Source organism: Neolamprologus brichardi, chromosome 16 (assembly GCF_056152115.1).
Source record: "Neolamprologus brichardi isolate AB-2024 chromosome 16, ASM5615211v1, whole genome shotgun sequence".
NCBI classification, from domain to species: domain Eukaryota; kingdom Metazoa; phylum Chordata; class Actinopteri; order Cichliformes; family Cichlidae; genus Neolamprologus; species Neolamprologus brichardi.
The window spans coordinates 9,160,832-9,175,872 of NC_142119.1; the positions used below are offsets into that span (position 1 = coordinate 9,160,832).

A 15,041-nucleotide genomic window follows, 5' to 3' on the forward strand; every position below is an offset into this window, starting at 1 on the left:
AATATTATTTTAGAGAAAAACAACATGCACGAGTATTTGCCTCGCTTTATGGCTAAAGTCCAGTTTATTAAAACTTGGGTCTTATCTACACAGATGAGCTAAAACATTACAACCGATCACAGATGAAATGATTCTCTGAGCTATATTAGACAATAAGTGATCTCACAGTCATTTTGTTGAATGTGGGAGAAAAGTTGCATGTGTAGACCTGAGAGTCTGTGACTAGGACCAGATTTTTATCATGATGGCCAGACAACTGGATCAGAACACTTTCGTAACAACTTGGTTTGAGGGAATGTTTTTGGATTCACGTTGGCGCCGCCTCGCAACTCACAGGACTTTGAGGATCTGCCACAAAGTGCCAGATAACCACAGGGCGGAGCACAGCATATTAGAGAGGTGATCATAATTTTTTAGCTCATCATTTTAAAATATTTAAAGAAAATCTGAGCTGGACTGCATGAAGATTTTTATTAATATGGTCACCTGAGGAGCACAAGACCAAACTTTCTCTTTGTCTAATAGTTTAAAGCCAAACACCTGAGAAACTGAACATTTCAACAACCAAATGTTAGTGTCTTTACTGTGCACGGTGCAGAGCTGTTAACATGGCAGTAAATGTAATTGCTGAGATCTGGGAATAAAAAGTTCAAAGAGGTTAAGAACCCAAGAAGTCAGACAGTCAAAAGTGCATATTCACGATTAGCCTACGACTGTTTTGTGGTAAAACATCCATCATGAACAGGAGCACTCACAGGTAGATCAAAGATAAAACATCTGGTCTAAACCAGTGGTGGGCATTTCATTTTTCCAAGAGACCACATGAGAAACGGACTGTTCCAGATGGCGACACTAATTATTTGTTATTATTGGTGTAGCCCTCCACAACAGTCCCTAACTGTGATAACTATTTGAAAAAATTGGCAATAATTTTACTGTATGCCTTTTGCATAAATAAGTTCCTCTAACAGCCAAATTAGTGTAAAACTACTGCTCTCCTTATTGCTTACATTTGACCAAATTTTTATTCTTTTGCCACAAATAATATGCCCTGACTGAGTATTTTAGTATGAATGTAAAATCCTGTTTATTTCCATAACCTGTCTAAGAACTTACCCCAGTCTAGAGAAATCCTATAATAGCCGGAGTGCCCAGTTTCTTGTTGCTGCTTACTTATACAGCTGACATAATAGAAACGATTTGCCTAGCAACAAAAGTGTCTATTTTATAGCATAAGTGTTGTCTTTCAAAATGAAAAAGAGAGGAAGGGTGAAAGGCTAGCAGGCACATGTGCATACAGCCTACAGCAAAGATGAATTAATGAGAAGTATTTCCTATGACCATAAGGACGTGAATGACCAGATTTCTCTGTGTTCCATGTAAACACTAAACCAGGATAAGCTTCATTACTGAGATACGGAAAAGAAGGTGGCTGAGATCAAATCCTTCACCATGTTTACTGTTGTTTATTACTGATAACTGTTGAATCAGCAGACATAATAATTCCTAGATTGAAAGACTTTAAAACTTTCCATAATGTCCTTGAATAAGAGTCCAACTGGCGTCCATGTGGGTGAGTCTCATGGTCCATGACGCAACTACCTAAAATGCCCAAGAAACGCGTCGTCCTTTTAGGTAATACTGTAATTCCAAGTGCTGTTTTTGTTCTTACACGAGTCCACCATCAGAGTTGAGCAGAGCCATTTTTTCCAAGTCCTTCTTGACATCTGGGAAGCCCTCCAGCGCATCCTGAAAGTCGTCCCAGGACAGAGAGAAACACTGGCAGTCGGTCAGTGCTTTCACTGTGGCCAGATGTTTGCCCTTGTTCAGCACACATGTCTCTGTACACACAGAAGGGTCCGTAAGACTGTGGTTAATGAGCAAATAAAATCTCATGACGGGGATGAGATCTGACAATTAATCCTAAATTAAAGCTGAGTTGTCCGAGGGAGGCCTGCTAAGCTTTAAACGTCGCAGAGATCTGCTGCCAAAAAGATTTGGAAGTGTGCACATGTAATGATGGAGAATTAAAGAAGTCAGCCAAATTGGCAAAAAACGAGAAGATTTAATCACTTTGGTTCAACACTGTTCTTCTAAAACACAAATGGCAACAAAAAAACAAATAATAAATATTCTGCAGAGGAAATAATTTGGAAACTTTTCAAATTAAACACATGACACGTGCCTAAAATTGAACCCCTAACCATCACCATTTATTTTTTTAATTGTTTTGCAAGGCCTGTCTTAGAGCTCACGAATTATTATTAGACACCGGCAACAACTATATTTGAGTAAATCTAACTCACCTCCAAAGAAGTCTCCATCACACAGTTCCCTTTCATAGGAATCGGTCTCCACAAGGACCTGGCCGTGATCGATGAAGAACATGCGGTCGCCCGGGACATTCTGTCGGACGATGACGTCTCCTTCCTGGAAAACCTCGTACTGCAGTTTGAGCAGGACGGTGTTGATAAAGCTTTGATCTCTGTTCTGAAATATCGGCACGTTTCTCAGCAGCCGGCTGCACATCACTGTCACAATTTGCTGAAAAATACACACAAATGAACAAACACAAAGCTTGGTATGACAAATGAAGATAGACGTGAGCTAAGAAACAACAAATCACACTCAGTTCAGGCAAGATTAAAGAATGAATGAAAAACAGATATTTATGTACACTGAGTGAATGTGACCAAAAGCATAACTGTGAATCTGTAATAATGAGGATGACATCTCGTATAGATATCAATATGAGATCAACCAAAACAAATCAATCTCAGCCAGTTTGGAGATTAGCAATAACCCCATCTATACCTCTTTGAGTGCTGAGGACACGGTGTCCATGACGTCCTTCTCGTCAAACCACTTCCCTCCATAGCGAGCCTGGTAGTAGTTGTTGATGCGAAGCTGCAACTCTGGAGGGAGCTTCATGAAGGTCATGTAGTGCTCCAAACGGCTCATCTGTTGAAGATGGATAGAATATATTACATTAGATTACCATGTATAGATTATATCATAAGTTTTAAATATATTACTTGAACAATTGAATTCAGAATAACGATAAGTGATTACTGGTCAATAAAAGTTCAATCTAACTACAAAAAGTCTAAATTAATCGGGAAAAAAATTCATTTAAAAATTACATATATTGAAAGGAACTCATCGATATATCTTCACTACTGCTAATTTCTATTATTTCTGATAGAATTCAGGTAGAATTGACAGAAAGTAGAGGAATGACAAAGGTTTGGTGAGCCAGGAACTAAATCATGGCTTTAGTTGCTTAGGGCATCTTAGCCAAGCAGAAAGTAGATACTGTGCAGTGCTTCCCCCCGTTTTTAGTCGGTTTAACCTGTTTAATTCTACACTGTACTTGCTGTTTAAGGAGTATAAGTGTCACCCATGAAGACCTTGCTCTTGTACTCCTTGGCTGCTGGGTCGAGGTTGGCGATCATGGCTGTCGCATTGGCCACGAGGACGGTGTACATCAGACATCCGGACACCATGCTGACCATGACGATCCACATTTCAACATAATCTAGAGAACAAAACAAAGACATGCCAGTGCAGTTGAGTGTTCACATCTGACGGAGAATATAGATCATATTTGCTTTTTAAAGTGGCAGAGAAAGAAAACTTAAACTCCTAACTTGTTGGAGCGTCCATAGAGCCATAAGAGAGAGCAATCATCTGGGAGAGAGCTCGGAAAACACCCCATGAGTACTTAACGATGACCGTGGCATTCTGAAAGGAAAGGTTCAGTCATTATTGTCTATTATTTATCATCGTAAGACAGGGGTTAACATTGTTAATTTTTTTTCTCTTTTTCTCATTATTGCATTTTTACAGTCCTTAATTGTCTACATTGAAGACAAAGTGAGAGCTACAAAACATCTCAGTAAGCACTGATGTGTAAAATGAGCTTCACCATCAGGTTTTCTTTGCGGACCCAGCAGTCGTTGGGAAACTCCTCCAGCATAGGCACAAAATACTGGATGCATCCGTTCCAGTGGCACAGCAGGAAAATCATTGTGAAGAGAGACATGATGCGGATGAACAGGCGAACCACCTCCAGGTTTGCATTTGACACCTGTCAGGAAAAGGGTACACGACACTTGGTCAGCGGGTAATACACAGCATTACACTGTACTGATAGAGTGTTTGACCGAGTGGACATCTTTGCAGCAGCAAACAGGGTGTACACTTGTTTTAGGGTCAGCCAGCTCTTTCTACTGTATTAAGGATTCATATTCACTCACTGTTACAGTGAGTGAATATGAATGTTGTTGTTTTGGGGTGTGGAACAGCCATGATTTAGTTATTTATTGGGCAAGCTTGAAGGATCAATTTGACCTTTTTATCATTCTGGTTTATTAGAACCCAGGTCTTACTTTAATAGTTTTGTTCATTGTTGAAATATACAACATTGCACGATCACTTCAATACAGCGAGGTCAGATGGTACGAGAAACATGAGGAGCTAGGCTGTAAGTGAGCCGGCAGTTTAGTCAGATTATCTTAACCACCTCGTTTGTTAGCCCTGTGATGGGTCTGATGACCAAACTAAGGTGTACCTTGCCTCTCACCCTATCACAGCTGGCTCCAACCCTACACAAGTGGAGAGTAAAATATATGCAATGGACTTTATTTGCAAGTAAAATAATGGTAATTGCAAAGGAAGGCTGGGAGAACACAACTGCTGTAAGAAGACAAGCTCAAAGTTGGAGTGGGACGTTGATGTGTAAACTACGAGGAACACGTGGTTTAATCATTTTCTTGTGCAAATGTACATGTTTGATCATTCAACTGCTTGTATTTCTAGCTTAATGTGACTTCAGAAAAAAAGATAATGTTTTTTAATAAACTCAAAATATGCTCTAAGGACAGATTTCTTGATCCAAACCTAATTTACCAGTCAGTTAAAAGCACACTACCCACAGATATTTATGCCACAAACTGCCACAACGGACAAGAGAATAGACAAAAAGCTTACTGCAACAAGAACACCTCCAAAACGCGAGCGATGTGTTGATAAAAAACTACATTAACCCTCAGCCTGCCATTCTAACACGATCTGATTCCTGAACAGAGCCCAGACTTTTGGCTGCACGATCTGTTAGAGATGAGACAGGCAGCTTTCATCAAAAGAAAAACAGCATAAAGTTTCCAGGATTTATGGGAACCCCCAACAAAACGCACACTACAAACCATTTATTATTGCAACTACCAGTTTATAAACAAACATAGATAATGCAATAAAAACCCCTTGCCAGAGAGACAACAGTGTTGTTCTATATGAAACTGTCATTATATTGACCATTTGTTCCATAAACCCATGTTGATTGAGCCCAGTGTTTCTGTATTTACTGTTTACTAAACACCAATAGGCAAATTCACTTCACAAATAAGCATTTTGCCCATCAGTGCACGAGCGTGACATGGCTAAGTGTCAGATTTGTCACTAGAGCCCGGTGCCGTAAAGTATTGGCAGCAGGGAGGAGAAAGGCTGATCAAATTTCAGAGGTGAGCTTTGACGACTATCTGCCATTTAAACTTACTTTCTCCACTTCGTTGAAGAACCGGACCAGCCTGGAGACTCGAGCCAGCCTGATTAAACTGAGGATCCGCACAAACATCAGTATCCTCATCATCCTGTTGGTCTTGGAGGGGTTGTCATCGTTGTGGTAATGTAGTCCCTGACATTGTACATTAAAAATGCTGCAATTAGAATCTTAATCCATCTCATTTGCTCATTTACAACTTTGCTTAATTAATAAGTGTCAGCAAGGCTTTCTTGCTTTTCTAAGTGCTAACATATACAGTACAGAAGAAGTACAGTGTTGGCTTTTCCTGCCTCTTCCTCTTTATTATTACCGCAAACAGCAGTATGTAGCCAATTGGGAAAGCTGCTATGACGTCTGGAATGAACCATGTCCTCAGGTAGCTGACTCGGATTCGCTTGATATCCAAAATTGCTTCCTGTAAAACAGAACAGAGCAGCAGAGTGAGCAGATAGATGTGCTACAATCGCATGTATAATTTAACACTCGAACTAAAACAATATTTGGCGAGTTCATCCAAAAGTAAGCGAGTGTGATGTCAGACGAGCTTGGCAGGGTTCTGAAAATGTTACAGAGGCACACGCATCAATATTTCAAGCAGACCAAGAGTAAATCTGGCAAAACCAGATGTGCGGTCGAGAATAAACACAGGAAAAACATCACAGATGGGCCATTAGGAAGACAGAAGTCACGAAACACCAGCCAGCGAAAACAAACAGGATATATAGCGCATAATACTTAATATGAAATGTTATACTTCTCATTCATCCACAACATCATAATCCCCGTTATAAAATCAAACAGCAGTAGCCGTTTTCGCCCGTGTCCAGGAGCTAAGGGGGGTGCCGTTAATCTAGCCTTTCGTGTATCGAGTAGATTACAGATGGTGCAGAGATGGAATGTATGTGCTCGTCTGCACCCGGATTATAGACTCCCAGATTGTGTCTGAAAATAGAATATAGCCACTCTCACCTCTGCGTCCTCGGTTATGATCCCCGTCCGGAAATTCAGTGCCACATCTATTAGGAACAAAGTGTCTGAAAACACGTTAAAGCCTTCCCATGCCAGCCCGCTGTTTCCGTCCAGAAAGGCTATCTCCATGGGAATCCCAATCAGGTTCAGAAATGTGATGACCATCATGATCAAGATGTAGTAACTCCTAGGGGAGGAATGACCACAAAAACATATGTGTGACTTTCCAGTAACTCTTATTTTCCATGTCACAGTGTAGTGGAAAGTACATCTCCTCAGCCAGGGTGCGATTGCCAGGCTCAAATAACTCTGCTCTCTGATCTCAATTGTTTCATTCCCTCTCTAATTTCCCTCCATCTGATCATCTTACAGACGGATTAATATCAGCAATCCTGCATATATAATACAAAACCAGCTCTTCCTTAAAGAAGTCATTTGATAGGTCCGTATTTTTCTTCTAACTCGGTTATTTCTTATAAACCTTGGATCGTTCTTTTAGGTTTCTTGCGTCACTTCAAAATGTACTTGTTTCCTTTTATCCTAAAAATAATGCATCTTATTGTCGGCTTTATTTCTAAGGCTTTCTCTATTGTAATATCAGAAGAAAATCATTCTCATTGCCAATTAATGACTGGATGAATAAATACTGTTTAGCATTTAACACTTTAAAAGTTTAAACTAGAGGACACGAGAGGAATTCCTCTTCTGTCTCATCCAACAACGGTGGGATTTATGGAATATGGTAAACTTATGGTACTCAGTAAATCTATACGCAGTATCTATATTTGTTTTCATTAATGCACTTATTCTAATAATATTCAAAGGAACAAGTTAATGCATTGCACCTTTGTATTTCCAGTAAATACTCCAAAAACTGAACTATAACATGTATAATTATTCATTAAATGTAAGGGAGAAATTAAGTTAACTATAAAAACTTGCAGAGACAGACCAAAGAAACAGTGGACGTGATATGCATGACTGACCTCAATCTATCAGATATATTAAATACCTCATGAGGCTGAAAGGGTGAATGACAAAGACTCCACTCTCCAGCTGTCGGATGCACTCCTTCTCCACGGCCACCTCGCTGCCATACACGTACAGGGACTGTCTGTTCAGTTGCGGGAGAAGCAGGGCTCTCCATCCACAGTTGGCTTTAGTGCATGCTACGTTGGGACCTTTCAATTTCTCCATGGCCAACTTTAGTTCCCTGTGATCAGCCGAATGCCATCCTCCCCTCTGCTACTGCTGCTTCTGCCTCTTCTGAGGATGAGTAGAGCCTGACTCTACCAGCTCTGACCTCTCCTATTGGTCACAAGGTAATATTCTAACAAGGCTCCCAACCTCAGGGCTTATTGAAGCTGTGCGGAGCGAGGCGAGTGGATACCCGTCTTTCTGCTCGATCCCTCCCTCCCTCCGCACCCTCTCCGTCTGCTTCTCTCTATTTCTGCCCCACTCCCCCCTTACACTTCTTTTCTTTTTCACCCAGCTCATCAACTATTCAGTATCTGTGTCTCATCCTCCCATAAATCAAGCCGTGTCAAGAGGGCAAGGTCCAGCTCACATTAATACCAAAGACAATGATGGGTGTGTGCCTGTACAGGGGATGGGAAGGGATCGCAGTTATTGTCATGTGAAATATACATCTGGCAGCATGTACAGGGACAAGTTCAACCTGGGCCACCTCTAACTGGGGATGTAATTAAACCCTGTACTGTGATACCTGATGCTGTACATATGCATGCAGCTTTGAGCCAGCCCATGTTGTTTGTTTGCACATATCACATCAGTAACAGAAAACAAAACAAAGGCTGAAATATTTATTTCCCTGGATGACAAAATGGAAAATTTGGAGATGATTTACCTGGATCTTTTTTGAACTCTGTTGGGTGGGTGGGATTCATTGCAAACTTGTTAGTTTAACAAACGAAAAATAAAACTGATATTAGAGGTTGTGCCAGCACAGTGGGATTAACTTAGAGACCGTGTCAGTGGGTACGGTGAATTACTGGCAGCTTAGGCCATGGGATGTGTCTAATAATGTGAGCTACATTTTATGAGATGAAATCTTTTTTAATAACTTTGTACAACTGTCCTTGTGGAGAAGGGTACAGGAAACAATAAAAATGGTCGTGTATGAAAAAATTCTCTCTGTTAGAGTCCAGACTTTGCAGATTTGCAAGGGAAATGCTGTTGACGTGATTGATGTGCGTGTGTGTGTGTTAGACCTGTGCCAACCTGTCCAGGTGCACAGTGTCTTTCCCTCAGTGTGTGTCCTAAAATAGGCTTCAGTCCTTTGTGACCTCAAATGTAAAAAAAGACTTTTACGAGATTACTGGATGTCATACTGATGTAGTTTTTACTTTCACTGACATGTACATGTTAAGCACTAAATTCAGGCTACATGTCTTCAAATAATAAAGCAATGTCTGGCAGAGATCTGGTTGAGTGACGGTTATGTGTAGGTTTGCTTCAGAGGAAATGATTACTGAAACCAAAAACTAATAAATTAATAACGGTGAGGAAGGAATTTAGTTTTTACGACATTCCAAAAACAACATAAATTGCTTTTCCAGTGATTTTCTATGACTAAGAATGTATTATATTTTTTTCATGGTGTATTTGGCTATGGTTAATTTAGTAAAGTTAAGTAAAACAATATTAATATAGGATACAAACAATGGATTTAACACATTACACACTCTGTAAGCCTCAACTTCCAGTTCTGGCATTAAAACATACACAACACATTCAGGACATCTGTAGTTCAGGAGCTACATTTGGTTGTTTGCTAATCAGAAACTCGGCCGGTTCATTCTTTTTCAAGATATTGAACCTCAGATTGTCCCCGATGCATGCTTTGGATGACTGCATGGTTGTTAGAAAGCCATGACAAAAACAGCTCAGTGAGTAACTCAACCTGCAGTTTAGTTGCAACTGCCCTTCTTTGTTTTCAGTGTATGTCACAAGTTCTCTGTTTCAAATACTAATCAAACAATAGTAAAATAGGAGGCCTACATTTGTCAGAAGCTGCTGAAAGTTTTCTGCCAACTGGACAACAAGGCATCGGGCGATCAGGACTCAAACTGTGGCTGTCTTCCATTTGTGAACACCAAAACAGTATTTGGATCAAATTGAGCATAAATTGCAGACAACATATGCATTTATATATGTGTCATATATACAGTAATACAGTGGAAAGCATAGCAAAGACTGCAGAAAATGGAAGTGCATGTATCACAGTACAGAACAATATGCTTACTTGCTTATTTATCTAGCACACAGCTGGCCCTCAAACTAGAGTAAGTGACTCAGTGCCGCTGCTTACGCATTGCTTTGTTGTGCTGACGCACAATAAACCCAGTGGACATGTTGAAGCACACACATACCTTTCTGCAGGTCCGAAAATGAAAATTTTTCATATTCCTAAACTCCCGAGGCAACATTGTGTATATTGCGCCCACCAGCAGCAACTGCGTCTTACATAACAGAATATCTTACAGAGTTGTGTAGAAAAATAAAATCTGTGCAGTGCTGATATTAATTTTCTGAGTGTACACGTTCCTGCTCATTACTAAAGTGTAGGTTTTATAGGAAGCGTGATGCTGCAACAAATTATTTCTAATTTTTAAGATAAAAATATTTTTTAAAAATCTGGTTGCAGCTACTCAAATGTGAACATTTGAAAGTTAAATGTTTGAGGTTGGACTCAATAATCTGCAATCATCCAGCACTGACATATCATTAATACCACGGTGCAATAGAACTTCATGCTTGGTGATGTCGACCATATGGATGAACCTGATATCCTGAATCATAAATGTCAGCTGCCCTTTTTCTAATGTTCTGTCTGTCTGCAAAACAGAAAACAGAAGAACATAATATAGTGGGAATTTAAGAACATTTTAGCATTAGCACCTGTAGAAATGATTAGGTACAGTTTGAAACATTTTTCAGATGTATTCTGTACTCTATACCAAGCAGGTTTTGCACATTTTCTTTATACTGTCTAAGTAAATGTAAATATATAATGTAATTTTCATAATATTGCTTTCATAATTTGATGTGTATGTGTATTTTTTCAGTGGAAATATAGGCAGTTATAGTTATATAGTTCATAATTTATTTAGCAACATTTCTCTTGTTGTTACATCTGTAATGTGATATTTGGGTCTTTTATTCAACTATATTGTCCTACATTGTGTAGGACTATATAGATGCCCTACCTATTACAAGAAATACAGTTGTTTTGGTCTTTTTGGCCAAATTAAACCTCAACTATGAAAAACTTTTAACAATCAAAAGGGATCATTAGTTGGACATAACTATTTGTGATCCAATATTCAAACAGAATATTTGAAATAGGCTGACCCAGTGTTAGAATATGAGAGATAACTAGCTGGCTAGCTAACTAACAAACTAACTAACTAAAAAAGAAGTCTTAAACTTAGCATCGTCTTAAGCTATTTTAGCTAAGGGTTTCAATTTTAAGTGTAAGTTAATGTTAAAAAAATAAAATTAGCTAATAAAGGTAAACCAATCAATAAATAAGCAACACATAAGTTAATGCTTGAATATTCAGCACTGAGAATAATTTCAGCATGCATCTAACAAGTTTACCATACATTCACATACCTGTCTGCCTGGTGGTAATACAGTACTACATTTCCCAAAAGTCTCTAACACGGCACATGACATAGTCACGTGACTTTGACACGCGACCACGTGTTTCCCGCATGTTAGTTCCATATTGAAGGTGAATCGTCTGTGTACTGGCGGCAGTGTCGGCCTCCTCATACAAGTAAGAGATCGTTACACAATATAGCTTAGCTACGTTAATAACGAGCAGGTGGCGTAAATGCTACATTACGGCTTGAGTAGGTTTGGGCGAAACGCTTGTCTGCCATGTTGTATGTTGTGTGTATGTTATTAGTTATGTCATCACTGTTAGCCACCGTGAGCTAACTTTGTTAGCTGACAGTAACATTACGCAACAAGGGTTAGATAAAGCTAGTAAACCACAACACTGAGGCAAACAGAGGGTTTTTGTTGTTGCTGTTGTTTGTTTGATTTAAATTATAATAAGCAACTCTGAAGGCTCGGATGCTTCAGAGTCATGTGTTGTGTGTTGCATGTGGTGACTTTGCCGGTTGACCTAATCATAACTACATAACTACCTTATCATTGCATCAGTTCGGCGCCTTCAGCAGCAGCATAAATGTAATGGTAGGACGTTTCATTAGTTGATTAGCAGTTTTATGAAACGTCTTAATGAAGCGACACCAAAAAATATAAAATACTGGCTTACTTTGGCGAATCCTCACATTTTTCTTTTATTTAACTGTATTTTGTATCATTATGAGCTTTTTGGTTGGACCGTGAGTGTTTGGAGTATTTTAGTGGCATTGCTTTCCTCATCCCGTGTTCTAGTCGTTAAATATCAATTTGTCCTTCGTTGAATATTAAAACAAAGCTAAAGCAATTCATGGGATCACAGTCGGTTCACACCTCTTTATTTGACATGTGAAGAAAAATTCCTGTTGCATATTCCAGCATCCCTGTGAAAAGTGTTTGTCAGCTGATAAAGACGTGTGTAAATCTAAATGAAGCCTGAGTGAAAATACACGCATATCACTCAGTGGTTAAAGTTTGCCAGTTCTCAAAAGTCAGCTCGTTTCCTTGTTTCAGTCAGAAGATGTCAGCCCTGTCTGCTGCCAGCGTCGGGACTGCAGCTGTGACTGAGAGCACAGAGCAGAAGAAGCCACTGAAGCCATGCTGCGCATGTCCAGAAACAAAAAAAGTCAGGGATGCTTGGTGAGGAGCTGGCCAGAGAAATTGAAATGGTCTTCTCGTTTTAAGTGAGAATGTTTATTCATCCATCATGTTTGTTTCCACCAGCATCATTGAAAAGGGAGAGGAAAGCTGCAGGGACCTTATTGAGGCACACAAAGACTGCATGAGGGCACTTGGATTCAAGGTCTAACTAGTTCTTCTGTGCGTGCTTGTGTGGTAAGTATTGAATAAAACCACTTCAAACTGTCCCAGTGTTTTAATTTTTCTAGAGAACTAGAGTCATTTGTAGCGATTAAATACCACACTAGAACATGTTGCTGTGAGCTTTAATATAAATATAGAATTGCAAGAACTTTGAGTGGCACACATTTATCATCATTATTATTATTCATACTGTTGAAATGAAACTTGCATGTGATGGGTGCACACTGAGTTTCCATGCCACTAGTTGAATGTGCTTTGACAGCCTGAATATATGTTTGAATAGAGTCAGTGTGGCGTGAAAGTGGGCACCTGACCTTTCTGTGAACCATGAAAAAGCCGGACCTTACTGTGGTATCAGCGTTACTTGTTTATACTGGGTTTAACGGCTTTCCCCTTTTGCCAGGGCAGCTCTTTTTAGGGCAGCTCAATTAAAATAAAATATCTTCCAGATTTTCACTTGCATACAGCGTCAAGTGTGATGTAGTAGTCATGTGAATTGCTGATTGTGTGCATTTTGGTCTCTTGCAGTGTGTTGCTGTGTGTGGAAGGTGACCCTGGGTATTTGTTTCTTCGCTCCCCCCCTGCACTTCTTATTTATACCTTTTGTTGGATTAACTGTGCGAAAACTATTTTTTCAAGTCTGCAAAATCTGAGAAATTCTGATGTGACATTGAATAAAAATCCTATGCAATAAACTTGTTGTGAAGGTTTTTTTATTAGTCGTGCACTCATCTTAAGGTTTGCATTGAAGATCTGTTCTGCCAAGGGAAACGGTTGCTTGCCACAGTTGCTGTTCCTGGTATGCACTTACAGTTAAAAATAACTCTTGCCCCTGCAAAGTCAATACTTTGCATATCTGCATTCTTTTTCCACAGTGTGTCACTGTCACTGAAGTGTGCTTGGCTGTGGACATTATTTTCACACTTTGAAAAAACACTTGAAAGGAATGCTCCTAATTCACTTCATATTATGCCCACACTGAAGGGAATATATACATACATAATTATGTATATGTATACCATTGCATATATAGGACCACTTTAAACATAGTAAATGTCCCTCAGTAGTCATGTAGGAAGTGTAAAGTAAAATTATTACTATAAAAGATTCATTACTGTACACAGGTTGTATAAACAATCTTTCCTATTAACATAAGGTTACAATTTACATTTTCTAATTTAATGTGTTTTATAATTTTGCAGTTTGAAACTATTATGTTATATATATGTTGCCAGTCAGCAGTTTAAAAGTCACCTCAAATCATGTAAATTCTTAATTCAGCGCATGCTTATACTAACTTAAAACGAGAGATTATCTGTTCACTTAGCAAACATTCATAATTTTATGTCGGCAACAAATGAGAGAAGTCTTACACAGAAGGGTGCTCATGGAGAATGCAAAAACCAAAGCTCTTTTTCTCAAATTAAAAATGAAGCAATTGAGAACTTTGCCTACATTTATTGCTTTCTTCTTTTGCACGTGATCCACCTCTCTGACAAATTGCACTGAAAACACACCCTCCACCCCGACGGGAGGAAAAAGCACTTTTATTGCACTGAATTTAAAGTCCTTTTTTTGATTACACTATCTCTGATCATTTAGTACTGCAAACAGTGTGTCTCCTGATTGCCAATATTGATGTTTGGCTGATATATTGGTTCATCACTTGCTGTACCCTAAAGGAACTCATAGACGTAAGAAGCCCATCTAGCTTTCATCTGCTTTTATTCACTAGGATTCAGATTGCTGTCTTCCTGTTAACCAGAGACAACTGGCAGGGCAACAGCGACACAAACAGCCAAACGGAGAGAAAGAAAAATCTGTCAAAAACTGGAAGCACTGTTGCTGAATATATGGAGTTCTGTATTCTTGTACCTTGAAAATCAACACTTTGCTAATTTTTAACTCATTGATAACACAATCTATTTTCTCCTGATTACTAGGTGTGAAAATCTTAATATTAATTTCCATTGCAAAGTTTTCATTTTAAAATCGCATTCATTCTTATTTTCACTGAGCAATATTCATATAGACTGATATTTAGTCCCTGTGAGCTGTCCACACACTGAGAGCTGAATATGTGAGGCGATGTTGGTGTGTGTTTATACCTGAAATCTGACCTGAGCTGCCATCCTACTTATTACAGTGTCTCTAAATATGCACCAGCAGAGCCACACTTCCTGTGAGCAAACTGGACTCAGTGAAGCCTGTGTGAAACTCTGAACCCCCCTGGAGGAACTTCTTTGTCAGATAAAAAAAAGTGGGTGACACTTTGTGAGTCTCTCTGAGATACTACTTGTTATAGTCCCTCTTCTCCCTCCTGTTTCCTGCCTCCCTCTCCCCTCTCTGTCTCTCTTGTGCTCTCTTTCTCTCTTTCTGTTATGTTAAGTAGCAGGCCTGCTTTCTGTCTGCCACTCTGTCCTCCTTGGGTTTCAATTCCAAACATGGTTATCCTTCTAGGGCCCTATCGACTCCCCCCCCTTGCCTCCCTTATGCCTTTCTCTTCCAG

General features: G+C 39.4%; 2 protein-coding genes across 3 annotated transcripts; one reads left to right on the plus strand and one right to left on the minus strand.

Annotated features, from left to right (window-relative positions):
- Window positions 1–1,456: 1,456 nt before the first annotated feature.
- hcn5 (hyperpolarization activated cyclic nucleotide-gated potassium channel 5) lies at window positions 1,457–11,198 on the minus strand. Of its 2 annotated transcripts, XM_087829794.1 has the most exons (11): window positions 11,171–11,198; window positions 7,545–7,840; window positions 6,533–6,719; window positions 5,874–5,978; window positions 5,558–5,695; window positions 3,929–4,090; window positions 3,651–3,744; window positions 3,411–3,538; window positions 2,815–2,961; window positions 2,307–2,544; window positions 1,457–1,841 (listed from the first exon to the last, which is right to left on the minus strand). In XM_087829794.1, the coding sequence occupies exons 2-11, from the start codon at window positions 7,727–7,729 to the stop codon at window positions 1,669–1,671; spliced, it is 1,557 nt and encodes a 518-aa protein (XP_087685920.1). In that variant the 5' UTR covers window positions 7,730–7,840; window positions 11,171–11,198; the 3' UTR covers window positions 1,457–1,668. The 2 variants fall into 2 exon arrangements, with proteins under 2 accessions (XP_087685920.1, XP_006793668.2); XM_006793605.3 differs by lacking the exon at window positions 11,171–11,198 and having other exon boundaries at window positions 7,545–7,911.
- Window positions 11,199–11,249: 51 nt separating this feature from the next.
- Window positions 11,250–13,227, plus strand: cox17 (cytochrome c oxidase copper chaperone COX17). Its single transcript, XM_006793604.3, has 4 exons — window positions 11,250–11,336; window positions 12,224–12,349; window positions 12,434–12,544; window positions 13,061–13,227. Exons 2-3 carry the CDS (start codon window positions 12,231–12,233, stop codon window positions 12,516–12,518), a joined length of 204 nt encoding a protein of 67 aa, XP_006793667.1. The 5' UTR covers window positions 11,250–11,336; window positions 12,224–12,230; the 3' UTR covers window positions 12,519–12,544; window positions 13,061–13,227.
- Window positions 13,228–15,041: the final 1,814 nt, after the last annotated feature.

Bases quoted from the DNA above. Each gene is read 5' to 3' on its own strand.
- hcn5 (XM_087829794.1), bottom strand. From the start codon at position 7,729: ATGGAGAAATTGAAAGGTCCCAACGTAGCATGCACTAAAGCCAACTGT. The intron at 5,696-5,873 runs GTAATAATAAAG...GTACAATGTCAG, and splicing joins GCTACATACTGCTGTTTGCG to GGACTACATTACCACAACGA. The intron at 2,545-2,814 runs GTATAGATGGGG...TGTATTTTTCAG, and splicing joins TGTCCTCAGCACTCAAAGAG to CAAATTGTGACAGTGATGTG.
- cox17 (XM_006793604.3), top strand. From the start codon at position 12,231: ATGTCAGCCCTGTCTGCTGCCAGCGTCGGGACTGCAGCTGTGACTGAG. The intron at 12,350-12,433 runs GTGAGGAGCTGG...TGTTTCCACCAG, and splicing joins AAAAAAGTCAGGGATGCTTG to CATCATTGAAAAGGGAGAGG.